At 46.6% G+C, this 22,938-nt stretch overlaps 1 protein-coding gene across 1 annotated transcript in view; it reads right to left on the reverse strand.

The window, feature by feature from the left end:
- CLCN1 (chloride voltage-gated channel 1) overlaps positions 1 to 22,938 on the reverse strand; it is a 69,388-nt gene that overhangs the window by 27,983 nt on the left and 18,467 nt on the right. The window contains exons 5-10 of the mRNA XM_037387806.1: positions 6,754 to 6,907; positions 6,087 to 6,218; positions 4,422 to 4,550; positions 4,185 to 4,318; positions 3,743 to 3,820; positions 2,899 to 2,977 (exon numbers count right to left, since the gene is read on the reverse strand). Coding sequence (XP_037243703.1) covers positions 2,899 to 2,977; positions 3,743 to 3,820; positions 4,185 to 4,318; positions 4,422 to 4,550; positions 6,087 to 6,218; positions 6,754 to 6,907 — 706 coding nt within the window. The remainder of the gene's footprint in view (positions 1 to 2,898; positions 2,978 to 3,742; positions 3,821 to 4,184; positions 4,319 to 4,421; positions 4,551 to 6,086; positions 6,219 to 6,753; positions 6,908 to 22,938) is intronic.

Genomic DNA, 22,938 nt, shown 5'->3' on the forward strand with positions numbered 1-22,938 from the left:
GCCAGAAGGTGACTGACAGAGCCTCAGCCAGGAGGTGTCCCAGGGCTATCCCTGCACAGCCCAACAGAAAAGGGCCATGACCAGTCCCTGACTCAGAACAAGGTGTCCTTACCCATGTTTTGTCCCAGGTAACTTCTAGGTCCTATTAGTGCCCATACAGTCCTAAGATGTGTCCAGAATGGGGATGGGTTTCAGTTCAAAGTGTCTGGAAGAGCGGGGAGTGTTGCATTATAGCCCACCAGCATGGTGGTTAACAGCTGGAAACCAAGGATACACACGACATGGCCTGCAGTACGGTAAGAGGTTGAGTTGTTCAAAGGCACAAATCCTGATGGGACAGTGTTGAAGAAGGGTACAAGAGAGACACCTATAGCAACCCCTGAGAACAGCCCGTGGCACATGGCATCTCCCAGGACCCAGCACTGTGTCAGTGCTGGTGCTGGGCAGCAGCACAGGAGTAGCCAGACAGACCAAAATAAACAGGCAAACAAAGAGTACCAGAGTGCGCCCAGAAAAAGTAGACTGGGCACCTTTTGCTTGCCAAGGGCTAAACTGGCTTTTCAAATGCATTTTGAGGGCTCCTCATCAATACACAGGGTGGCGTTCCCCAGCAACACCACCACGAAGTTCTGCACCATGGGCAATATGGTGTGAAGCTGCAAGCTACATCCTGGACTAAGGTCAGCTCAGGACTAAATGACTCCCAGGTAATGGAAATCCCACTCAGCAACTTGGTGTGTATCTCTCAGAGGAACCCAACTAAGGCTATAAAAGCTGTGAGAACTTTCATTTGTTCCCACAGCACAGTTACCACAGACTGACAGCAGGTTTTGGCCTGGAAGGCACCCCTGAACGCTGGTTCTCTAACTCACCACCCAGAGGTGGGCTGACAAAGGTGAGATCAGGGTGCTCAGATGAGGGTGCAAGGTCGAGCCTTGAGCATGCCCAAGACTGGAGATTACCCAGCCCCTCTTGACACCTGTGCCACCCTGAGCCACTTTAGGGGCAAGGGGAGAAATTAATTTTATGCATAGACAGAATTTCCCTTGTTGCTTCTGCCCTTGTCTCTTGCTCTTTCACTGTTCTCTGAGTAAAGTTTGGCTACTTTGTCTCTCTAATCTCTCCTGAGCGGCAGAGGACAGCAATCAGACCTCTCCCCTCTCAGACCTTTCTTCTCTAGCCTCTCCTAGTGGGCTACCTACAATGTGTCCTGCAGTCTCTGAGACTATCAGTTCCAGGTATGGAGAAAGAAACAAGAACCGCGGAGTGTGTTATGGAAGGTGTGTTGGGCTGGTTTAGGTTTTTTTCATGGGTTTTTTACCATTGAGAGGTACCACTCTCCTGCATACTACCAAAGGCTCCACCTTACGGTGCTCTAGTCCTGGGGTCTGAACCTGCTTCCTCTCAGCGTTTCTGGCAGACTTACAGGTTTTGCCCTGAAGCCTCAGGTTCAGCTCAGGCTGTCTCAAACTTGCTACCCTGCCCACACACACAGAGCTCTCAGCCTCTCTCTTGCTGAACCTGATTTTCTTCCTGGCACATCTTTTCTCAAGTTATTAACTGAAGAACATCTAATTTGTAGCTGACAAACTATGTTCCTTCCTTTCTTTTTAATATCAAACCAGAGTAAAGATCATTGTTATTGCTGGTGCAAGACCACGGTCACATTTGTCAGCTAACGCATCCATTTGAAATCTAACAGGAAAGTACTGCATGGAAGAAATAAAGCCAACTTTGAAAAAACATCTCATTTCAAAAACTCCTTAAACTTCTGGGCACAATAACCATGGAGAGAGGTTCAGGGCAGTGCCTGGGGGGAAAGTGAAATGAAGGCACAATGAAGAATGGAGAACATTTAAAGACTATTTATGGATGTATTTCCACCGTTTTAGGAAGAAGTTGCCATGTGGCTCTGGCATGTGTGCTGTTTAAGGAAATTCTGTGAATCAGAAGACTAGGAAAAACATGAAGGAACTGAGAGAAATTTCCTCGTTTCTCCTCGCAGTGGAACCACAGAAATGTGGGAAGGGAGCACTGGAGGTGTCTTCTCCAACCCCCTGCTCAGAATTGTGCTAATTCCAAGGCTAGATCACGTTCTTGTCCAGGTGAATCCTGAACGTCTCCAAAGGTAGGGATTCCCTGGACCCCCTGAGGCATCTGTGCCAGTGCTGAACCACCCTTGGGGTGGGGAACGTGTTTTCCTTATACACTGTCAGAATTTCCCTTGGGGCAAGTTGTGCCCATTGCCTCTTGCACTGTGCCGCTCTGAAAGCCCTGTTTCACTCTTCACTGAAGTCCCCCTTCAGGTGGTAGATGACATCAGTTAGAGCATCCTCCTTTAGCCTTTTCTCCCTTAGGCTAAGCAAACCCAGCTTCCTCAGCTTCTCCTCACATACCATTGCTCCAGCCTCCTGGCCATCTTACCGTCCCTTCACATCTCTCTTGTATGAGAGGTCCAAACCTTTAAACACTGCTATTTCTGTTCTCCAGCCCACTGTTGATAGTAGTTTCCTATTCACATTATCACGTCGTGTCACACTTGCCATCATCTCCTGACCTTTGCTGTTGCTACTCCTTACATGAATTTTTGTTTTCAACTTCTGCTCTCTACTTGATCCTTATTGATTTTCTGCACAACCCTTGGTGCTTGCCAGGTTCAACAATGTCCATGGCAGGCAGGGACTGAACACACTGCATCATTGGAAAACAGCACATCAGTAGGTGTCACTTTTCCTATAACCTTCCTTTCCTTCCACTGCCACCAGTTAGAGGCGAAAAGAAAGAACTCATATTGCCAGAGTGCAGAGGTATCTGTGGAGAACCTTTCCTGAGTGCAGGAAATCTCACAAGAGGCTAAATGAGTTGTGCATTAAATGTCACACACAGGAAGACACTTGCCTCCAAGAGGAGCCCCGAAGCAACATCCAACTCCAACTGCGCAAGCCACCACCAGGAGGTCGAACTGCCTATGCACATTCTGGAACAGAGAGTGCAGCCAGAGAAGGGCATGCTGGGGTTAGAGGGAGCAAAGCCAGGGGTTAGGGTCCAGAACAATGAAACAAAGCAACAGCCAGCAGCAGATTCAGCCCTTGCTATTACAAATAGCAGGCTCTACATGCTTCAGTGCAGTCTTTAGTACTGGCAGCTGGTCTTCAGCAGCGACATCTGGTTCTTATGCACAGACAGGATCTACTCAAGTAGAACAGCACCTCCCATCGTTGCATTACACAGCCAGTTTCTGCTAAGAGCCTGCATGTAAAGCAGTTCCTACATTTAGCTACATATGCAGCTAATATATTTTTTTATACAACCAGTCAATACAGTGATCAGCCTGCAGAGGCTGTTCTGCAACAGCAAAAGCCTAGAGACAGTTGTCAGTGCCTATAATTAGCAATGCTGTACAAATTTGTCTTAAAGACAAATTAATCTTTGTCTGCAGGTACTTTTTTATACACTGATCACAGTGCAAAGGTATCAGCATCATGAGGCTGAAAACTTGTCAGATGTATATTCCTAACCAGCTTCTGTGTAACTGCTAGGCCACATTGGTGGTCCTGCAGAGTTATGTGACTGTCTATCTGGTCTCCCACTACATCTTCTTTAGCTTGTATTCTGCTGCTCTAAAGCAGTACAGTGAACGTCAATCCATGTTTCCTCCGTGTTTTGTGGCCTACCAATACTATCCTACATGTCTTAGGAGTTGAGCCTATGGCAGAACTGTATGCAGAGACATGTGCCTTACCTCATACACACCACAGAAGATTGACATGAACTTGCTGAGTACAGCAGCGCAGATACTGGCAATGTGCACAAAAGGGCCCTGCGAGCGGAGGAGGAAATCAGAGAGGGTTAGTTACCCTCTGGTCTAAGACAACCACTTAACCATGGCAGATCTTGCAATTTCTCTTTGGCCACCTCAGCCAGTCCTCCAACTCTCTTTTTTTATTTTTTTTTTATTCCTTATCTCAAAGTCTACTTGACTTGAGTTCTTTGACGTTTTTTTATGTCAAGACTGGCAAAGTGGAAGGAAAATGGCCAATTGAAGATAAGTGTTGCTAGCAAGAGCAGAGCTTTGAGAAGAGGAATGGCAGCAAAAAGAAGAAAACATTTATGACTCTTTCACCGACAACTCTCCCACCTCCCAGACCCTGGCCACTACTGAACATGAAAACAGCAATACTTACCTCCTTCCCCACAGGCATGCCACTTCCAAGCCCAGCCGTGAGGCCCACAACTTTGGCCACAAAAGCTTTGAGAGTGAGATATTCCTTGAGGACCACTCCCCTCATGATAGTCTTGAGCTCTGGGATCCCAGACCCTGAAAACAACAGCAGAGGAGGGGATGAACAAAACCAGCAGGCAAATGGAGTAAGAAAAATGAGACAGACAGAAACAGGTCTTGCCATGCCTTCTGCCCTCACCAACAGCCTGCGGAGAGACGAGGTGGCAGAAAATGGCCGCAAACAGAATAAGAACAAGTGGGTATGTGACCCACGCCAGATACTGCATAGGAACATTCGGGTGCAGCGCTTGGTACATCCACTTGTAGGCTGTAGGCAGACAAAGAAAGAAGCGGTCAGTAACCACAGCTGCTCCAAACAGGTTGGCAGATATCAAAGAATCACACACTTGCTAAACCTGCCCTTGCTAAATCTCCCTGAGAAATGCTGTCCTGGAGGCCTCTGAGACAAGCCTTGTTACATTTTGAGTACAAGTTCCCAAATAAAGCAGATGTTCTGCAGGAAGGGACAGAAGCGGCTCTCTGTTCTTAGACGCTACTAATTCCTGTGCCCAGATGTGGTGTAAGAAGAGGCGTGTTACGTGCAGCTGTGAGAATGACCCACTGTACAGGGTCTGTTCATTTGGCAGCCTGAGGGCCTTATGTGGGTCCTGAAGGATGACAATAAAGTGGTCCACCAACAGCTAGCACCCTCTCCTCCACCTCAGTCATGTGAAAAATCATTCCTTCACAAAAACTAGCTTAAAAGCTCTGATTATGATTTGCCTTTTAGAGCAGCAGCATGAAAGCAGCTGTGTCAGCCGCTGCAAGCGCAGTGGTACCATCGCTCAGCCAGGTACCGTGCACAAGCTGCCCAGAGTCCAAACTGAACTGCAGCTCCTGTGCCACTCGTCTGCCCCCCTCGAGCTGGCTCCCCCACAGCAGGAGCCTCAGGCTTGGTGGAGGGAGAGAAAAAAACACCCCAGAGGACTCAGCTGCGGGGAGTATAAAAGACAGGGGCTCTCCAAGACTAGCAGGCTGAGCCAGACGGCTGGTAGGTGGGGAAGCTCTACATGGAGGAGCCCTGGGCTGAAGCGTGGGGGCCCTTGAGGAGCTGCAATGTCTGCAGGTGGACGTCAGCAGCCAAGAGCGCCAAGAGGAAAGGGTTGGGGGTGTCTGCAAGTCCGGACTGGGACACCGAGGAGAAGGACGAAGGAACAGTGCAGTTAACAGAATATGAGCAATGTCGTGTGTGCACGAAACGGGGGCAGGCGCACAGAAAGGTCTTGTAATTGTTATAGCTGGCATAAAGGGAGAGGGTCCACAGGAAAAATGCAGGGAAAGGATATAAGGCAGTGATCAGGAGACCTTTGTGAAAAGAGCCAAAGGAGAGAGCACTATGTGGTCAGGTAGCAGAAAACTGCAGGGCACTGCATACATAAAAATTGGAATGAACAATAATGAAGTAAAAATCAAAAACAGTGTCTCCCCCCTTCCCCCTGTGCTCAATATTCCTGGGGAGGATGGGAATCAGCCTAAGAGGAAGGACCACAGTACCACACCCCTGTGTCCCTACATATTCAAGGGAGCAGGAGGGAAAGGGAGTAAAAATAACCGTTTGTCTTTGACTTATCATACACATATCCTTTGTTTCTGACCACTTCCAAATTTTTCCCTGTCATCCCTTTGAAGAATCTCTTCCTAGTTAACCTTTTCTCTGCTATGTTGCAAGTACTTCAAACTTCCCAGGCAGTGTGGGGTGAGGATGGGACACTGATGTTAAAGGAGGAGGAACATTAGTCACTGGGCTTTGTAAAACATTTGTATCATTTACAGTGTGCTTTCACAACACCTGAACAGGACCTACCCTGTAGGCTCTTCGCACTGGCATAATCCATTCCCCAGCTCACCAACGCCATGACCAGACCCAAAAGAACCAAGAAAATCCAGTCCTCTCCAAGCTTCTTGGTAACATATTTGTGGATGCGTCTAGCACAGTCTGTGGAGGGAAGAGTGAGCCAGAAAAACCTGAGGGAACATAGATGAAGCATGAAGCCGGTGCCTGTCTCTCCACTCCTATGCAAAGAACAGACTACAATAAGGATTTATTTGGAAGCATCATGGGCTTTGTGTGAAAGAGTGGTACCTATCCCTCTCTTTCACAGTGCTGCAAAATACTATGTGTTTCAAGGAAAAAAAAAAAAAAAGCAGAGGGGGACACAAGGCAGAATTTAACATCATGTGCACCAGCAGCAAAAATCCAACACAAGAAAGCCCTTTTCCTCTCATTGCAGAGATCTGTTTGTGGAAAAAAATTAACTTGGGACTGGTTAATTTTCCAGACAGGTCTTGGCTCTTCCTAGGATGAAAGCTCTCATGAAAAAGTCTTTCAATCCACCGTGCCTCCTTTTCCTTCCTTCCCTGCTTCTCCCCAGTCACAATTTTCCTGTTTTTTTGCCTTGATTAAATTATCTCTCTCTGGCTGGCCTACCCAATATCTGGTCATAGGATAGTGAAAGATGAACTGTCCCCACCTTGACATTTGGAATAGTGCTCTTCTTTGATCTGTACTTGACTGTCACGTTTCAGGGGTCTTCCATTGTTCTTCTGGGCCAGCTTCTTATTCAGTAGCTTTGCTGCTTCCTTCTCTGCGAAGTCAGTTATCTGGTCTGTGTACTGGCCATAAAGCTAGAGGAACAGAAAGCAAGACAGATCAGAAAGAAAAGGTGAGGCAAATGCTCCTTCACAAACAGCACTGAAGATGGAAAGGCAGATCTACTAACAGTCCGAGGTGCAGACCCAAACGTACTCAAGCTGGGACACAGACACAGAAACCCTCGGACAGATGCAGCTTATCTTTTTTTTCCTTCTTTTTCCCGTTTCCCTCTTCCATATCTCTCCAAAATCTTTTCACTGTCTTTTTGGGAGTACATGATCACAGAATATTAATTTATTTCTAACATCCTGCAAAAGAGGTGGCTGTGGTCTGAAGAGATTGAGCAGGCTTCCTGGAGGTATAAAAGGTCAAAATAGTTCACGAGGCTGTCACCCTCAGGGCTGACGTCTCATAGATTTCAGTAGCACTGTAGCACATCTCTGAAGGTTTTGAGAAGTATTACACTATCAAACAGGCTGCAGGAATGTCCTGCATCTGTTCCTCCTGCTGCCAAGGAATGCTTAATAGGGCACATAGTGACTGATGGTGCCTGTGGAGGAAAAGCAGCAGCATCAGCTCAGAAATATCACAGGGTACTGCACACCTCCTCCCCCTATTTACCCAAATCAACATGCTAAATGCACACATATCTCCAGTTCCCCTGAATTTCCTAACGACTTGATCTACCTTTGTGGTCAAATGCTAATCTTGAACTGCAGTCGGTTTGCAATGGACAGCTAACTTACCAATGCCATTTCTTACACAGATCTGCAGCAAACTTGGTACTTGTACCATCTCGTCAACAACAAGATCTCAAGGAAGCCCGAAGAATCCTGACTGTGCCCCCATGTTTGTTTATCAGATTCCCCAAAGAACAGCTCCCCCACCTCACTCTTTCAGAGTACAGAGGGGAAGGTAAGCATTTGAGAAGCAGAGAACAAGCCTCTCCTCCTCACACGTCCTCCAGCAAACTTCCCCTGAAGTGAGGTTACCACCTGGTGCACAGCCCCTGAGTGTGGCACTTCCCACCTGCAAGGAGGTGACCTTTGGCTTCCTCCCCAGCACACCTGCTTCTCCAAGATGTTCAAGTGGCAGGAGGAGAGCAAGCAATGCTTTGCATAGCAAAATCAGACACTTCAGTCAGAGAATGACAAGACGTGAGAGAGATAAAGCACCATCACATGCTTAGGAGACATTTCTATTTGACAGTTCCATGCCTCCTTTCAAAGTGACACAGGAGATGTTGCTCCTGTTCCACCCAGATCAAATAGATTCAGAGATTCAGAGAGAGATTTACACTGGAAAGCACCTCTGGAGTTTTCTAGTCCAAGCCCCTGCTCATGGTATGCAGCCTCCAAAACCAGATCAGGCTGCTCGAGACCTTGTCCAGGCAACTCCTAAACATCTCCAAGGGTGGAAATTCCCCATCTTCTCTGAGCACCTGTTTCAGTGCTCTACCAATTCGTATTTCCACATAACAAATATGACTGAAGGTCCTAAGTAGTATATTTATTTGTATATATTCCTCAAGAGACACTTGAACCACATGCAATAGCTCCCTTGGAAAACCCTAGGGTTTTTTTCACAGAAGACACACCTGGGCTTTTTTAAATCTTGTTCTTAATGTGGCTTACCTGCTGTCTCTTAGAAAAATCGATCCTATTTGAACATCTGAAAGTATTCTTCCATTCATCACTGTATCGGAAGGTGACAAATTTAATTAACCGCCACATGATTATCAATACACGCTCAGGTAAATTAAGCAGTGCAGCCTCTTTGCAGTGAGGAATGGCCATGCTCTGACCCCCATAATACAGACAGGATAGTGTTAACAGCAGGCTGAAGAACTGCATGTACAAGGTAAGCTGTCACATGCAGAACCCAGTTCTAAGCAGCAGGCTGCTCCTTTTTTCTCTGTGTCGGTTTCAGCCAGAAACGCCAAGTACTAGCAGATTTTAGACAAATGCATCTTCACATCACCTCAGCTGATGTTCCATTGCCTTTACATGGTCATGAGGGATGGGTTTATATCAAATACAGCTTAATCCAAACTAGAAACTCAAACCTGTGCCAAGTATGATGTTCAAATTAGCCTTCAAATTAGGGCAAATCTGCCCAGGTGGAACAGCATAACAGTATAGCAGTATGAATAGTACAAGTTCTCAGATGGTAACCTAGTTCACTGCTTCTGGCTGGCTGGAAAATGGTACACTCAGGATGTGGGAGAAAAGCAGTTAGTCTCCAGACACAAAAATGAAGGTTCTGTCCTAGAGAACAAGTTAGTCTCAGCTCACTTAAAGAATGCTTCACACATGTGCTTTGCTTCTCCAGGACTCTGGCAATATTGAAAATGGTAGGAGATTGTGGGACAGAGAAAGAATCTGGAAATCAGAGGATGACCTTAAAGCAAAATTAGGTTAGGCAAGAAATATCCACTTTATTAGAAGACATGTAAACCTAAAAATATAACACAGTAGGACTTAAGACTGTTCCTTCTTCTGATGTGCCCTCTCTAACACAAGGGACATGGGGTTTCTGAGCACCAGAAGAACTGGAGAGAACTTTAAGATATCAATTACCACTTAAAGGGTTGAGCCAGAAAAAGTACCATCATGCCTAGCTTGGCTCAATGCTGAGCAAGACCATGATATTGGTGCAAAAACAGCTGATGGTATAAATACCACTAAGGGGTGGGGGAGGAACCCTAAAAAACATCCAGGGAGAAAGCACAACCAGGGTAAAGTTCATTTTCAAGGAGGAAGCATTTATTAATGTTTAACTGTAAACCAGCAGGTTCTGTCTTTCAAAAAAGATGGGGGAGTTTCATTGCTTGAGTAATAGAGGAAAAGCTGCACGGAATCTCAGGGGAAAAATACATACAGCACCACAGCCTCAAGACCTTTCTGGGCACTATTTTCTGAGAGCTCAGCACCTGCATAACACTGCCCTCACAGCCCAAAGCCTGAGCTACTTCCCATGCCATTCAGACTGAGCAGTTGTTCTCCACAGCATACCCCAGTCCCGAAATCCCTTCCCCCAGCACTGCCAGTGCATGCTGTTCTTACCTGCTGCTTCTGGCCACTGAGACAGCCTTGGGCTCTGCTGCTCATCCCTCTCACTCCCTCCTTGTAGCCACTCTGCTGTTCTGAAATGACCTTTCTTAGGTTTGTTTTCTGATGGATCACAAAAGAGTAACCATATTTCATCTCAAAGGTGAAATCTCCCAAAACTCACCTCGTAAGTAAATTGAAATGTCAGTAAAAAGTCTAGGCTCAACTGCTCAGGCATAGGGCAATGAGGCACATGCCAGGGGCAGGGGACAGCAACAGAATAATAGTCGAAGGACAGAAGGCAAAGGGGAGCTCCAACAGCAGCCCCACCAGCTGAAGGGAGAGGGGGCTTGGACAGAAACAACTGAGCAAGACTTCTCAGAGGGGCAGAGAGAAGGGCAAAGGAAAAAGGTATCACTTGCAAGAAAGGAAACTGTGCAAAAGGACAGTGCCCCCATCCACCTCCTCTTGAGGGTGGTTCAGCATGGGAGAGGGTGCCCAGAGGGGCTGGGGAACCTTCAGTCTTGGAAATGTTCAGAACGTGCCTGGACATGGCCCTGGACAACCTCACCGAGCTTTGGAGTCTGCCCGGCTGTCAGCAGGAGCTTGGGCTATACACCTCCAGAGCCCCCCCACCCCCTTTCTGTGGGTCTGTTACTCTATATTACTGCGTTGCCTAATTAGTCATTAGGCATCCCTCCCACTCCTCCCTTCTGTGTATTGCTGAGCAAGCTCTCTGCCATGGACACATGCCGAGCACCGAGTAGCACAGCCTGGCATAGCTGTAGCTGCTTTCTCATGCAGAAAGAAAACACCACAAAATCCTACAGTGTACGATAATGTGTATTTTTACCAATGTATATTACCTCATCTATCATACATCTACTGTTATCTCAATGGCCCAAAATTATGTCTGTATTAATATCATCACCTGACTACTATTATTATTTTATTATCCATTAACGACAACATGTTTTTGACCATCCGTGACCTGAAGGGCCTGGGGCGCCGATCAGGATTGTGCTGCTGTGGGGTCTGTGCAGAGCCAGCCTGAACCAAGCTCCAGCCCACGCCTCAAACAGCCAGCAGTGAAAGACAAAGGGCACAACCGCCCCAGACCCCTCTGCCAACTGCTCTCTCACAGGACTGCGGCCAAGGAAACCTTACAGGTTACCCGCACCGGAATGGGCGAAGGCACGTGCAGCGGGGTGGTTGTCATGCTAATAATGCGTCCTGTGCACGTGTGCACCAGGTGTACATCAGCATGCCTGTTTGTACTTCGCCTGCACAGCACACAGACGCAGCTCACCCGGCTCTGCCAGCACACGCCTGCTTGCGGAGTGCACACATGGACACACGTGCACACGCCTGCGTGCGGAGCACACACGTGAACACACGTGCAGTCCCGTGTGCGGCGGCCCGGTCCCAGCGCTCCCGTGGCGCAGTCACTTCCCGCGGACCTGCGGATGCCGCGCCCTGTCCCGCAATCGCCGGCCTCTCGCAGGCGCGTGCCCGCCTGGGGACATTGCGGGGGGCACACGGGACGCCCTTGTCTGCGCAGGGGACGCCCCCTCCCCCCCGCGCCGTGACACGCGCGGGGCACCAGTACGCCGGGCGGCACGCGCCGGGGTGGGTCTGCGCCTCGCTGGAGGCACGCGCTGCTCCCCCGCCTGCCCCGGGTCCGCCCCGCCCCGGGTCCTACCGCCCGCCGCCCCGCGTCGTCCCGTTCCCGTCCCCGCCCCGGGTCCAGCCGCCCGCCCGAACCGGGCCGGGCCGGGCCGCGGGGCTGGCGCTCGGCAGCAGGCGGCGATTCAAGACTGAACCCCGGTGGAGCTCGGCCTCAGTGCGGCCACTGCAGGAGCCGTTGGCCCCCGCCGGGGTAACCCCAGCGCAGCGGCGCCCGACGGGGCAGTTCGGTGCAGGAGACGCTGCAAACCCGCGGGTGTTTTAGGCACTTCCAGAAGAGAAACTCCTGAACACTGGCCTGGAACCCAGTCTCCAATTTTTTGCAGTGTGGCACGCTGGGATGCTTATCTACTGGAAGTTTTTCTCGGTGGCAAATGTGGATTTTTTCTTAGCACTAAATCACATAAGCATTCAGGTGATCAATGCATCCCCTCCCACACCCCCCAGCCACTCAACTAAGCATTCATGTTTGGGGATCTGTAGTCATGTGAGGATAAACACTCACGCTATGAATGCCACATTCACCGGCCCTCTCCCTCACCCTGTCCCTGCCTGCAGTGCTCCAAAGCCCTCCCAGGCAGCTCAGCCTGAGCAGAGCCGCGGGCAATTAAGACACCGGAGCTCGCTGTGAAACCTCCCCTTTGCAGGAGGCTGTCCCCAAAGGGGAGGTAGAGGAGATACAGAGGATAACGGAACAAGAAGCTATAACCAGAGTACATCTATGTCCCAGATATTTTTCTGAACTGCGGCTTGTATGAACCCGGGCAAGAGTCAGGTCAAGTTTAAGGGTTAGAAAACCCCTCACAGCTCCCCGAAGAGTTACCAAAACCATCAATCTTCCTGTATGGGTCTGACCACGAAGTGCTTTTTGGTCAGAGGAAAGTCAGAAAAGAGCTCCGCATGACTTAGCCTATACAGCTGTGCAGAAAGATACCCACTATATACATTACGGTTTTCTTTGGTTTTATTCACTCTTCTGCTCTACTTAGTATCACTGCTGCTGAAGGCAGCTGCAGCTCCTCTTTGCTGTTACAAATACATTAATGGTTTGGTTGATTTTCCCCATCCCAGTTCACCCACTCTAACTCTCTTTGTGTCCATGGCAGGTGAAAATGTCCCTGACTCAAAATGCTGACAGTACTCCCGGATGTTAAGTACAAACATGAAAGTCAATGCCTGACCTGGGAGTCAGCAAGCGATGGGGAGAGCTGGTGGGGTTGGGAATGGACAGGGATGTGTGCTCTGCAGCACTGTTCTGTGAGCCCCAGGAGCCTCTGCGATCCCAGGGAGACCTGTGCTGCCACAAACATCCCCTTGTCCAGCCCTACCTGTGGGTAGCTGAGGGAGTTCTCCAGGTCGTCCCCTGTCCCCCCGGCCTCGCGTCCTGCCTCCAAACGTATCCCGTAATGGGTGCATTTCTCAAAGCAGACATAGTTGTATTGCGGTGTGCCCCCCCACAAAGCTGACTTTGAGCTGGGTTCCTGCGTCATGATCTCTGAGCTATCCATGCCTCTACTTGTCTTCACGCTTACCTAGAACCACCTTGTGTTCTGGCTGAGAGCATGGCCTTTGCACTTCTGCTCCCTCCTTCCTCTCTTTCTCTCCCCAGACCACTCTGACTTACCCTGTTCCTGCACTCACTTTCTCTCTGCCCCTCCTCCTCCTCCTCCTTATGCCTCTCTCACTTTCTCCCCTTCCTGCCCAAAGGCAGTGATTGCAGGGTTTAATTATATTTATAGCAACCTTCCTCTGTCACATGATTCCCCAGTGTCATGTCTGATCTCAGCAAAAGGCACTAACTCTGCTGGGATTGAATATCAGGTGCGTGCAAGAGGGGAACTCCTGAAGGAGAGGGAAGGGGGGGTAGGGAGAAAAGAAGGCGCTAAGACAGACAGAGCTAGAGGTACAGAGACAGAAAGCAGACAGGAGGAAGCAGAAATTGTTATCCAGGGGATCTCTTTTTTGACACCGCCCCATCCTGAGCAAGCCATATCTGTAATGAGAACAAAATTCAGTGGGCTTCCTCATTCTCTGCACAGATACCAGGTGTCCAAAAGACTGAGTGGCAATCATAAAGATACCAGCAGCTATGGTGAGACAGAACTAGATGGGTGCACACTCAGAGTCCCAAGACAATTTTTCTAAGTCCATGGTCCACAAGAGAAGCAGCAAGCCCTAGTGGAGAAGTCAGGCATCCCTGTTACGCAGAATGACACCAAATTGCTCTGTGGGTATTCAGTTATGGTTATATGCAGAAATTTATTCTTGATGCTCACTTTTCCACATGCTAGAGCATTCAACAGCTTCTCCTTTCCACTCTGCCACTTGTTTCTCAGCCAGGCAAAAAAGCAATAAGCTCAGCCAACACCCGTAAGCTACGAGCCAGTGACAGGAATTAGAAGCATGTTCCAGCAACGTGGTCTAAAGACACCTCCCAGTACTGTCGGTGTGCTGCCTGTGACCATATGTCTTTTGATGGCTATTAATCAATGAAGGGCAATGAGTTCAAGATCCTAGAAACTGTGTACAAGAAAAGATGGCCCCACATCCCTCAAACACAGTCACTGAAGAGCTACTGTTAACTCCTTCTTCCTTCTCTTGTACACTGCCACCTCTCCAGAGTAATGGTTTCCAAGCTTCTCACACTGCAGAATAAGACATTTGCAGGCAGGATAGTGGGGAGAGAAAGGCAAAACACCCTTCTTTTGGGTCCAGAACATTATTTCATTTTGCTGATCCCTGTAAAACATTTCTCCTGGAGGCTCGTTTTGCTTTTTCTCAGTCTGCATGCTCCTTGAGAGTGGGGTACAAATAAAGTCTTCGAGAAGAAGACATACTTGATTTCCTCCATAAACCACCTCCTTACCTCCTACAACGTTTCTGCTAACCATATCCATACGGATATCCATTAGCAAAAATACCCATACGGATAGTGTTAAGTCTGTACAACCCACGCCTGGTGGCAGGCCAGGTAAGCTCTGAATACTTACAGAAGCAGTATGAGTGCTGACTCAAAACACACAGCTTCATCTGTTTTATTCTCACCAGCACCCACTTCACTGTCAATAAGCCATGTTCCCTGGAGGAAGACTGTGGCCCGTCAGTAGGACAAAACTTGTAATAAACCACCTTAAAGAAGAGTTTCTAAGTGACCATGTCTAGGAACTCAGTGAAGAACACCGGGATACCCCCACAGATTTCCATCATAAAGGCATTAACTATTCCCAACATATTGAGATGCTTTTGGAAGACCAATGTCACTATGGCTTACATAAAAAATTATGCATAGCGTATGCTATATAGTGTGTAAAATACAAAATACTGTATAGAATATGTGTACATCATATGTAGGAAACCTAAAGACCAACCACAGTAAGCCCTAGCAAACTCTGAAGCTGTAATACAGCTCCAGATCTTCAGTTACTATTACATTTACTGGAGGAGAACACTCATCACAGACACTGGAGAAAATTATTGGGAACCTTTACCCCACAGTGCACTCTTCTAGCTCTTGTTTTTCAAGAGGCACAAGAATAGCACATCAGAAATTGCTTCAGTATAAAAAAGAATGCCATACTGCCAGCTAATCAAACTCTACTCTCTGTCTTGCACAACACTGTGGTGGAATTTCCACGGAAAATAATTATATAGTTATAGCGTAAAATAAGATGGTCCTACCCTGAAAAGTTATTTCCTAGAGCTGTCCCTCTCAGCCTCCAAACTGGCCCCAGCCTCACTCACCTCATCGATAAAAGCATGAAGGACCCCAAGGTCAGCATTCATCAAATGGCTCTAGATGCTACTCAAACAAGAAACCTGGAGGAAGACAACCCACAAACCCCCTGTGCCCTCACTCGTACTTTCCGCAGTGTAATACACCTCACTGACTAGACCAAGTGACAGACTGACAGCTACACAGCATGAAACTGAACAACCGTTATGCACACAGCGGCACACGTGTAGACTCCAAGGACCTAGTCCTACGGACAGCTGCAGCTAAGGACCTAGCACTTCTCTCGCTCCCTGTGGGAGACCACTTCTCATCAGATAACATCACTACTTCAAATTTCTGCACCCAGATACTGTCTACCAAGGCAAAAACTGAGAACTGAAATTCACCATTCCAGTGCATGACAAAATATATGCCATTTGTAGAGATACTGGATTTATGTCACATTGTTTCCTGCGTCCTGAACACTAATCCTACCATGCTCCACAGCTTATAAATCAGTCTCTCCCTCTTTCCCCTAGGAGGGAAGTGCTTTGTCAGCATTCTGGTCACTATTAATGTCCTCTTTATCCCACAAGGCACCAGTAACCTTTTGCCACAGCCTCACTGACACTAGTCTAGTTACATTCAAAGCAGCTATTCTCAACTTGTATTCACTTTGAGATCTGCTGCTTCTGCTTCAGACTCAAAGGAAAAACCGTAGACCCAACAGCTTGTCCACTTTTTCCAGCTGTCACAGCTGACCTAATGAAAGGTATTGTCCCAGCTCTGCCCACTGTCTTGTCCACATTTTTAGATGAGCAGAGTCCCAAAGGTACAGAATACTGAGCACAGCCTGACTAGACCTGCCTTTCTGCACTGCTGCTGCCCAGCAACTGCTGCCCAATCTCCCTATCGCTCTTCCTGTAATTTCCTGCCACAGTCCTCCCTTACGTATTTGCTTCACTGCTCATCTGTCCTGCTTTACACTACCAAGACCTAGCTCTGCGTTTGTACCAGGACACAGCAGTGTGGCACTGCTGTTACTTGAGTGGCTGCCCACAGACCCAGGAGACTAGTGTGGAAACAGAGGAGGATGCATCCTGCGCTTGCAACAAACAGAGATGACCTGTATGTATGGCCTGACTCCTCTGGTGCACCTAAGCCTCTTGAAAGGGCTCACCGCAGTTCCTAGCCTGCCCCACAGCACACAAGAGGACAGGTATACAACCTGCTCATACACCAGTTCTTTCTTTGCATATTACAGGCCCTTAGAAGGACTTCAGAGTGTGTTTCTGTGGTACTTTCTTCGAGCAGGACATCTTCATGACAGATAAAACTACAGCTACAGCCTAAATTAGAGTCTTAGGTGAGGAAAAAGAAAGGAACAGAAGAACTCTTACCCAAGATGGGTCTCTTCTCAAGTCAGACATCTATCTTTCTCTCTCTTCTTCCCAGTTTTGTCACAAGTCTCCCTTTCTCTGCCTTTATTTTTTTCCCTGAATGCTTTTCAGGATGCAGAGTAGAACTCCTAGCCTTCCCATCCTACTGCCTTTATAGTGAAAGCTCTGACAGTATGGGAGGAGGGATGATTGAAGACTCGCACTTCTCTCATGGTCCTGTCTCAGGAGATTTATCACCTGAAATCCAAGTGCTTTTAATCAACAGTGTCAAGCTTGATGTTGTTCTCTGTGCCCTGCCCACAAAATTATCAGACATCATACTAACTTCTGAGCCTTTTGCTTATACCAGAGCTTTTTGGTTTTGTTTCTTTAGCAGATTCACCCTAAAAGATCTAGCCCACTTCCTGACCCACTGTGTACGAGCCTTATGACTGCAGCTGCCACTGGAATGCAACACACTGCACACACAAGCACCGCCGCAGAATGTGGTACAGAGCCCACCACCACCCCAGACAGAAGAGTTGGATTTGTGGAGGCAGGGTTATTGTTACTCAGAACCACGTATGCGGAATAGAAAAGCAGTCATTTAAGAATAAAGAAAAGATAATATTCCAAGCTTAAGAGAGCCCAGTCCAAGAGGTCCATAAGGCTGTGAAGGAGACAATATAAAAGACAGGCTACGAGACAAAAGAAACTGTAAAGGCGAAAGGGAAAAAGGGAGTTTTGAAGGAGGAGGTCCTGGGTTATCAGTTGGACTTGATGATCTTAAAGGTCTTCTCCAAACTAAATTATTCTGTGCTTCTGTGAAAGGTGACAAAAGGAGGACTCCTTAACAGTAACAGTGGCTCTAAGAGATAATAACCACAGAGGCAGCAAGAGACAAAGAAAGCACAGGAGGACACGAAGGGATGGGATGCAGGACAGGAAGAAGTCACAGCAAGTGTTCTTTACCTCAAGCAACAGCTGCAGATGGAGCAGCAAAGAGTGGAAAGGCAGGAAAAAGACTTCAGTAGACATAAGGTAAGGTAATGGCTTGTAGAGGAGAACAAGGTGCTTAAATGGGACTTTTTATTAGACAAGATACCCATGGAGGATTCAAAGAGGTACAGGAGGCAACTGGAGCTTTGGGAGAGAAATAATGCTGCTAAAAGTGTTAGGAAGAGGGAGGAAGACTGGGATAAAAGACAGCATTTATAATGAAAGAGAGAAATAGACCGTGGACTAAGGCTTAAACAGCAGCAAAAGACAGAAATTTAAGCAGTGCAGGAGCGCCTTGTAAGCAAGGCTGAACATGGGAAGATGACGACAGAGAACTCTCAGAGGACACTTGAAAGAAGGGTTGAGTTCACAGTAAAAGCAGAAAGAAAAAGTCCAGAAAGTTTAAGGGCTTTCATCGTGGAGACATAAGAAGATAATATGATGACATTCAAGAGGACATGTACTGACTAATACTAGGCTGAATAGAACAGAATGGACAGAAACAGGGCAGACTTTGAGAATCATCAGCTTTTGATAACTCAAACAGGGACATGGTGATGTTACCAGTGGAAAGGCAGAATGGGAAAAAAAAAAAAATCTCTCAGCTGAGAGCAGAAAAACACTTATAGGAACACGGGGTCATGAAGGAGCCATTGAAGCAGATGTTGGAACAGATGAACTTGGATGGAAACTTGAACAGATCATGTAAGACATGATGACACCGTGGTACAACATCATACAACAGCATGATATGCCATGACTTGGCAAAAACCAAATGAGCTTTAAAGGGCAGGCTTATGTCCTTTGTGTTCCATTTATGTTCCAGAAACAACCCAACTGTGACAGTCTGCACAGAGCACTTTGTGAATTCACCCCAAAATCAAATGAAACAAAGCCATATCTATGTTGATGCGGGTACCTAAGGTAAATTACTTATCTTACATCGCAGTGTAGTTTTGAACCGACAGCGAAAAGCACAAGCAGAGAACTTAAACCAAGCAGCAAGAGCCAGACACAGAAAATCAGATAAAAGAGAAGACAGCAAAATTAGGTGTTTCAAATGGATCCCAGCTCATCCAGAACTTCAAAGTGGATCTGCCTAGATGCCCTGGCGAGCGCTTTGGTCAGGACCAGCAGGCTTCAAAACTTAAAATAAAACAGTCTTTACTAGAATAAAAATAAGATTATTTGATTTTTTTTTTTTAAATAGAGAAAACTTCAATATAAGTCAGGAAGCTCAGAAATAAATCTATAGTGTGCACACAACTCTTGCCCACCCACTACACCCTTGGTTGCAATTAACTCGGTGACCTTCTGAGCTGCTAAAATTTTGTGCTTACACTTCATTGCCTAGGAGATTGTTTCCACACCTCCACAGCTTGGATGGCTCCTCCCCTACAGCTGCCCCTCTTCTTAAATTGCAACCCTCAATTCCCTCGGTGACTCTCTACCCTACAGCACCCTGTAACCTCTATTAAACCATTTCTTCCTTGCTTATGCTCAATGGCTTTCCAAAGGAAGAGATGTCTTACTGGTGGGGTAGAGATTGTCCTGTCTTAGAATAAGCTGAGAACAAATCAAATAGGCACAGTGTGTATACAAGTATCAAAAAGTTAAAGCAAAAAAGAAAAATAAAATATAAAAAGTAGAATTAGACTGCTGAGAGGGAGAAAACTTCTAATAACTGTATTATGCATCCAAAAGCAGCTAAAATCAAGAACTAGCAAACACATGATGAGCGGTTTGAAGGGGGTTCAGTGGATTTCTTATTTTCTAGGAGAGTAATGCTGCATCACAAACATTCTCTGAAGTAATCAGCTTGACATTTTTAGCAAAGAGACTAAGGAACATCTAGGAAATACAGATTCGTCCCTAGCGACCAAAACATATTAGAGATGCTTCTAAGCTTGTGAATGCTATTATTCCAGGACAGAGAATCTACAGACTGTCTGGGAAATTGCTCTTTACCTTTGTATCTAGATCAGGGGTCCTCAACCTTTTTAAACAGGGGTCCGGCGCGTGGATGACGTGGCAGAAGGTCATCTGCGGCTGCTCGGTTTCCCCCACACCAACCTGCGGTGGGGGGGCGGGGGGTGCAAGGGGGTTCTGTAAATACCGGGGGCCGGATTGAGGACCCTGGGGGGCCGTATCCAGCCTGCAGGCAGTAGTTTGAGGACCCCTGGTCTAGATGATGAACTCTGATTCCAAATGGTGAATGTACCCTCCTAATAAGTCACCTGCACCATGACCTGTATTTTGTTGTCAGCTAAAACCATCCTTGAGAGATGGTAGGCAGTCCATGGTAGATAATTCGTGCCTTTCTTCCCCTCCTCCCTGTAGACTGATTGTTGCACAGGTAAAATTAATAATTGCACATTCAATCTATCAATCATGGAACTACACAGCAGCATGACTGACATCGTGAGGGTGGAAAGAAAAGGCAGTGGTCAGCTGTGCAGAAATGGGCTGGCACCGGCTGTGCTAGGGCTCCTGGTTTTCTGTTGGACTTGGCTAATTTCAAGAGAAGAATGCTACCTCTTATGTAAGTCATGGCCAACTAGGAAAAAAGGGTCATCACGGAAAAGTTTAGGAGGAGGACTGGGTTACGAAACAAAATTATTTGGAATAAGATGAAAAGGGAAGGTTTCAAGGACATGTTAGGGGTATGCTTGAGCTGGGGCTGGGCAAGAAAAAGAGACCTTGAGTATGGACAGATACCTCCAGGAGGCCATGGCTAGGATTAAAGGGATGCCAGAAAAGAAATAATTTATTTCATTTTCCTGATAGATGTTCAACTTTCAAATGCCTGAAAAGTCACTTCTTTGAGGCCCTAGAACCTATTGATCTCTCCGAGAGGGTGATCATGCTACTGATTTAGGGGACTTAAGGAGCAGACTTGTTGAAAAGGACAGTCCCAATTTGTTACGTACTGGAACTAGTGACCAAGAAGCTTGAGACAACAAAAAATTAGTTTTCAGCCTGCTCAGATCTCAATTCCAGTTGATGCATGGCCACATGCATGTTAGGAAAGGGGTCAGGAACAAACCTAGAAATTAGGAAAGGGACTGTCTTTTCTGATTGCAGCAGAGACATAAGCAACCATAAACCTTTTCTCAGTAACACTCAGGTCTTGCTTACATTTCAGACTTTCACCATTATTAAAGAAAATGCCACACTTGTATGAATTCTACAGTTGCCAAGAACTAGTTGCTGACTGTACTAGTTTGTCCTGCCCTGTCTCAGCTAACTGAGATAAATGATGTCAATATCAAAAATTGTAGCACTGATATGTTATCACTACCATTAAAGATTTTTTAAATACTTAATTTACTATCAAAGTTATACTAGTAAATCCTGTACAGTTTTGACTAAGCTTCCTGCTCTCCTCCTTCCCCATCCAAACGCAGATTCTGTACAAAACCACCTAACCGTCCTGCACAGCAAGGTTCTTGCCTGTTTCCCATAAAACAATCCCTGGTAGTAATATGAGATAAAGACGAAGTAAATGGAGTGAAGACGGTGGTTCCCTTGGCAGTGCACATACTAAATCCATCACAAACGAGGGCAAAGCAATTTCCCTGCGGCAGTAACCTTTCCTGTTATCACTGGCTGCTGACACAGGGATGATAGTGAGAGTCAGCATAACATTCACAGGACTCCCTCCCTCTTTTATAAGCCCCCTGCTTTGACTTGCAGGGAAGCGTTGGGGGAAGGGAAGAACTGCATGGGGGAAGGGAAGAACTGCATGGAGCAAGCGCATCCAGGTTGAAGCACTGGGTCACACTTCGACATGAGGCTACAGAAAGTCTTTTTCTCTGCAGGATTCATTAAACTAAAGCTGCTGTATACTTCCCAGCAAGGACCAATTTTGACTGTCACGAGGGGAAGAGGTGCAAAAAGTACCCCAGGGCCATGAGGGAGCCACAATCTCCTGATGTAAGGAATGGGTAGCCCTAGTATTTCAAGCCCAGGACAAGATCAATCATTAGAAGAAAGTGCAGGAAATGACCCACAAATGGCATTGCGTACCAGGGCTGACATTTAACGTCCATGTCATCTGAAAATATTCAACCTGGAACAATAATCCAGGGAGTAGCTGTAGATCAGTATTAGCAGCTATTGATCAAAGTCAGGAGTGGTGAAGGGGTAAAGGGCCAATGAAAAAGAAGGCTCAGAGGATAAATTATGGGAACTATTCTAACTTGCATTTAATTTGAGAACTTAAGTTCTAGAAGCTGCTAACTCACACTGTTTATGAGAGATTACTGATTTTTAGATACTATGTTCATATGTTTAATAACATTGCTCACAGTCCTGCTCATGTGCATTGTCTGGTGTTAGGGTCAGCAAAAATCTCTAAGAGTATTTGTGGTACCTTGTTCAGACAATGCTCTTGATCTGCGGTGTAACTCAATTTTTGCCTATCTGTATCACAGCCATACTCTATTCCACAAGTAGTGTTATGTCTAGAACATATTTTGATAGGCATCAACCAGAAAACAAAAAAAAAGCAGAGATGATCCTTGAGAAATTTTTAAAATCCCACTCCCTCTACTCCTCCTCCTTGTCTATCACTAGTATGGTTTACCTTATCTTTCTGCATATTTTGTACTCTGGTATCATAATTTCCCATTGATTCTCTGCCACAAAGGTTTTTATGTCCTGGTATATCTTCTGTTAGGACAAAAGACTGGTCCTACATGTTATTTTAATCCTAGCATTTGCACAGAAGTAGGTACACTGCTACTTTGGTTCTTGTTTTGGTACTCTACTTAAATGGAACCATATTTGTTTTCTATGTCTAAATTGATTGTTCACAGACTCCGAACTGCCCTGCACTTGAGGATACAGAATTATCCTTCATAGAAATGACTTAAAGAAAATGTTTTTTGCACCTGTTTTCTTCTCCTAAATCTTCAGTCTGAAAGTGCACTGATAACCCTCTTAATGTTCAGCATCAGAAGCCTGACTCCCGTAGCTGTGCTGTCCCTCCTGTACAAAGTCATTCTTTACAATAGCCCATAGCATTGTACTACCAAACAATTTCCTCTTCCTTTCGTGGGGTTTGAGCAATCACGTGACTGAGAGGTGACCAAGCTGCATTTATGGAAAACTGTTTTGATGGGTTAGGTTTCTGTTCAATCAATGGCCTGAGCTAATTTAACATTGCAATCATGGGCACTAGATCCATCACGACAGGGGCAGTAGGACAGCATGTCCAAACACAGAAGGAAAAA

The sequence above is a fragment of the Falco rusticolus genome, chromosome 5 (genome assembly GCF_015220075.1).
Source record: "Falco rusticolus isolate bFalRus1 chromosome 5, bFalRus1.pri, whole genome shotgun sequence".
In the NCBI taxonomy this organism is placed as follows: domain Eukaryota; kingdom Metazoa; phylum Chordata; class Aves; order Falconiformes; family Falconidae; genus Falco; species Falco rusticolus.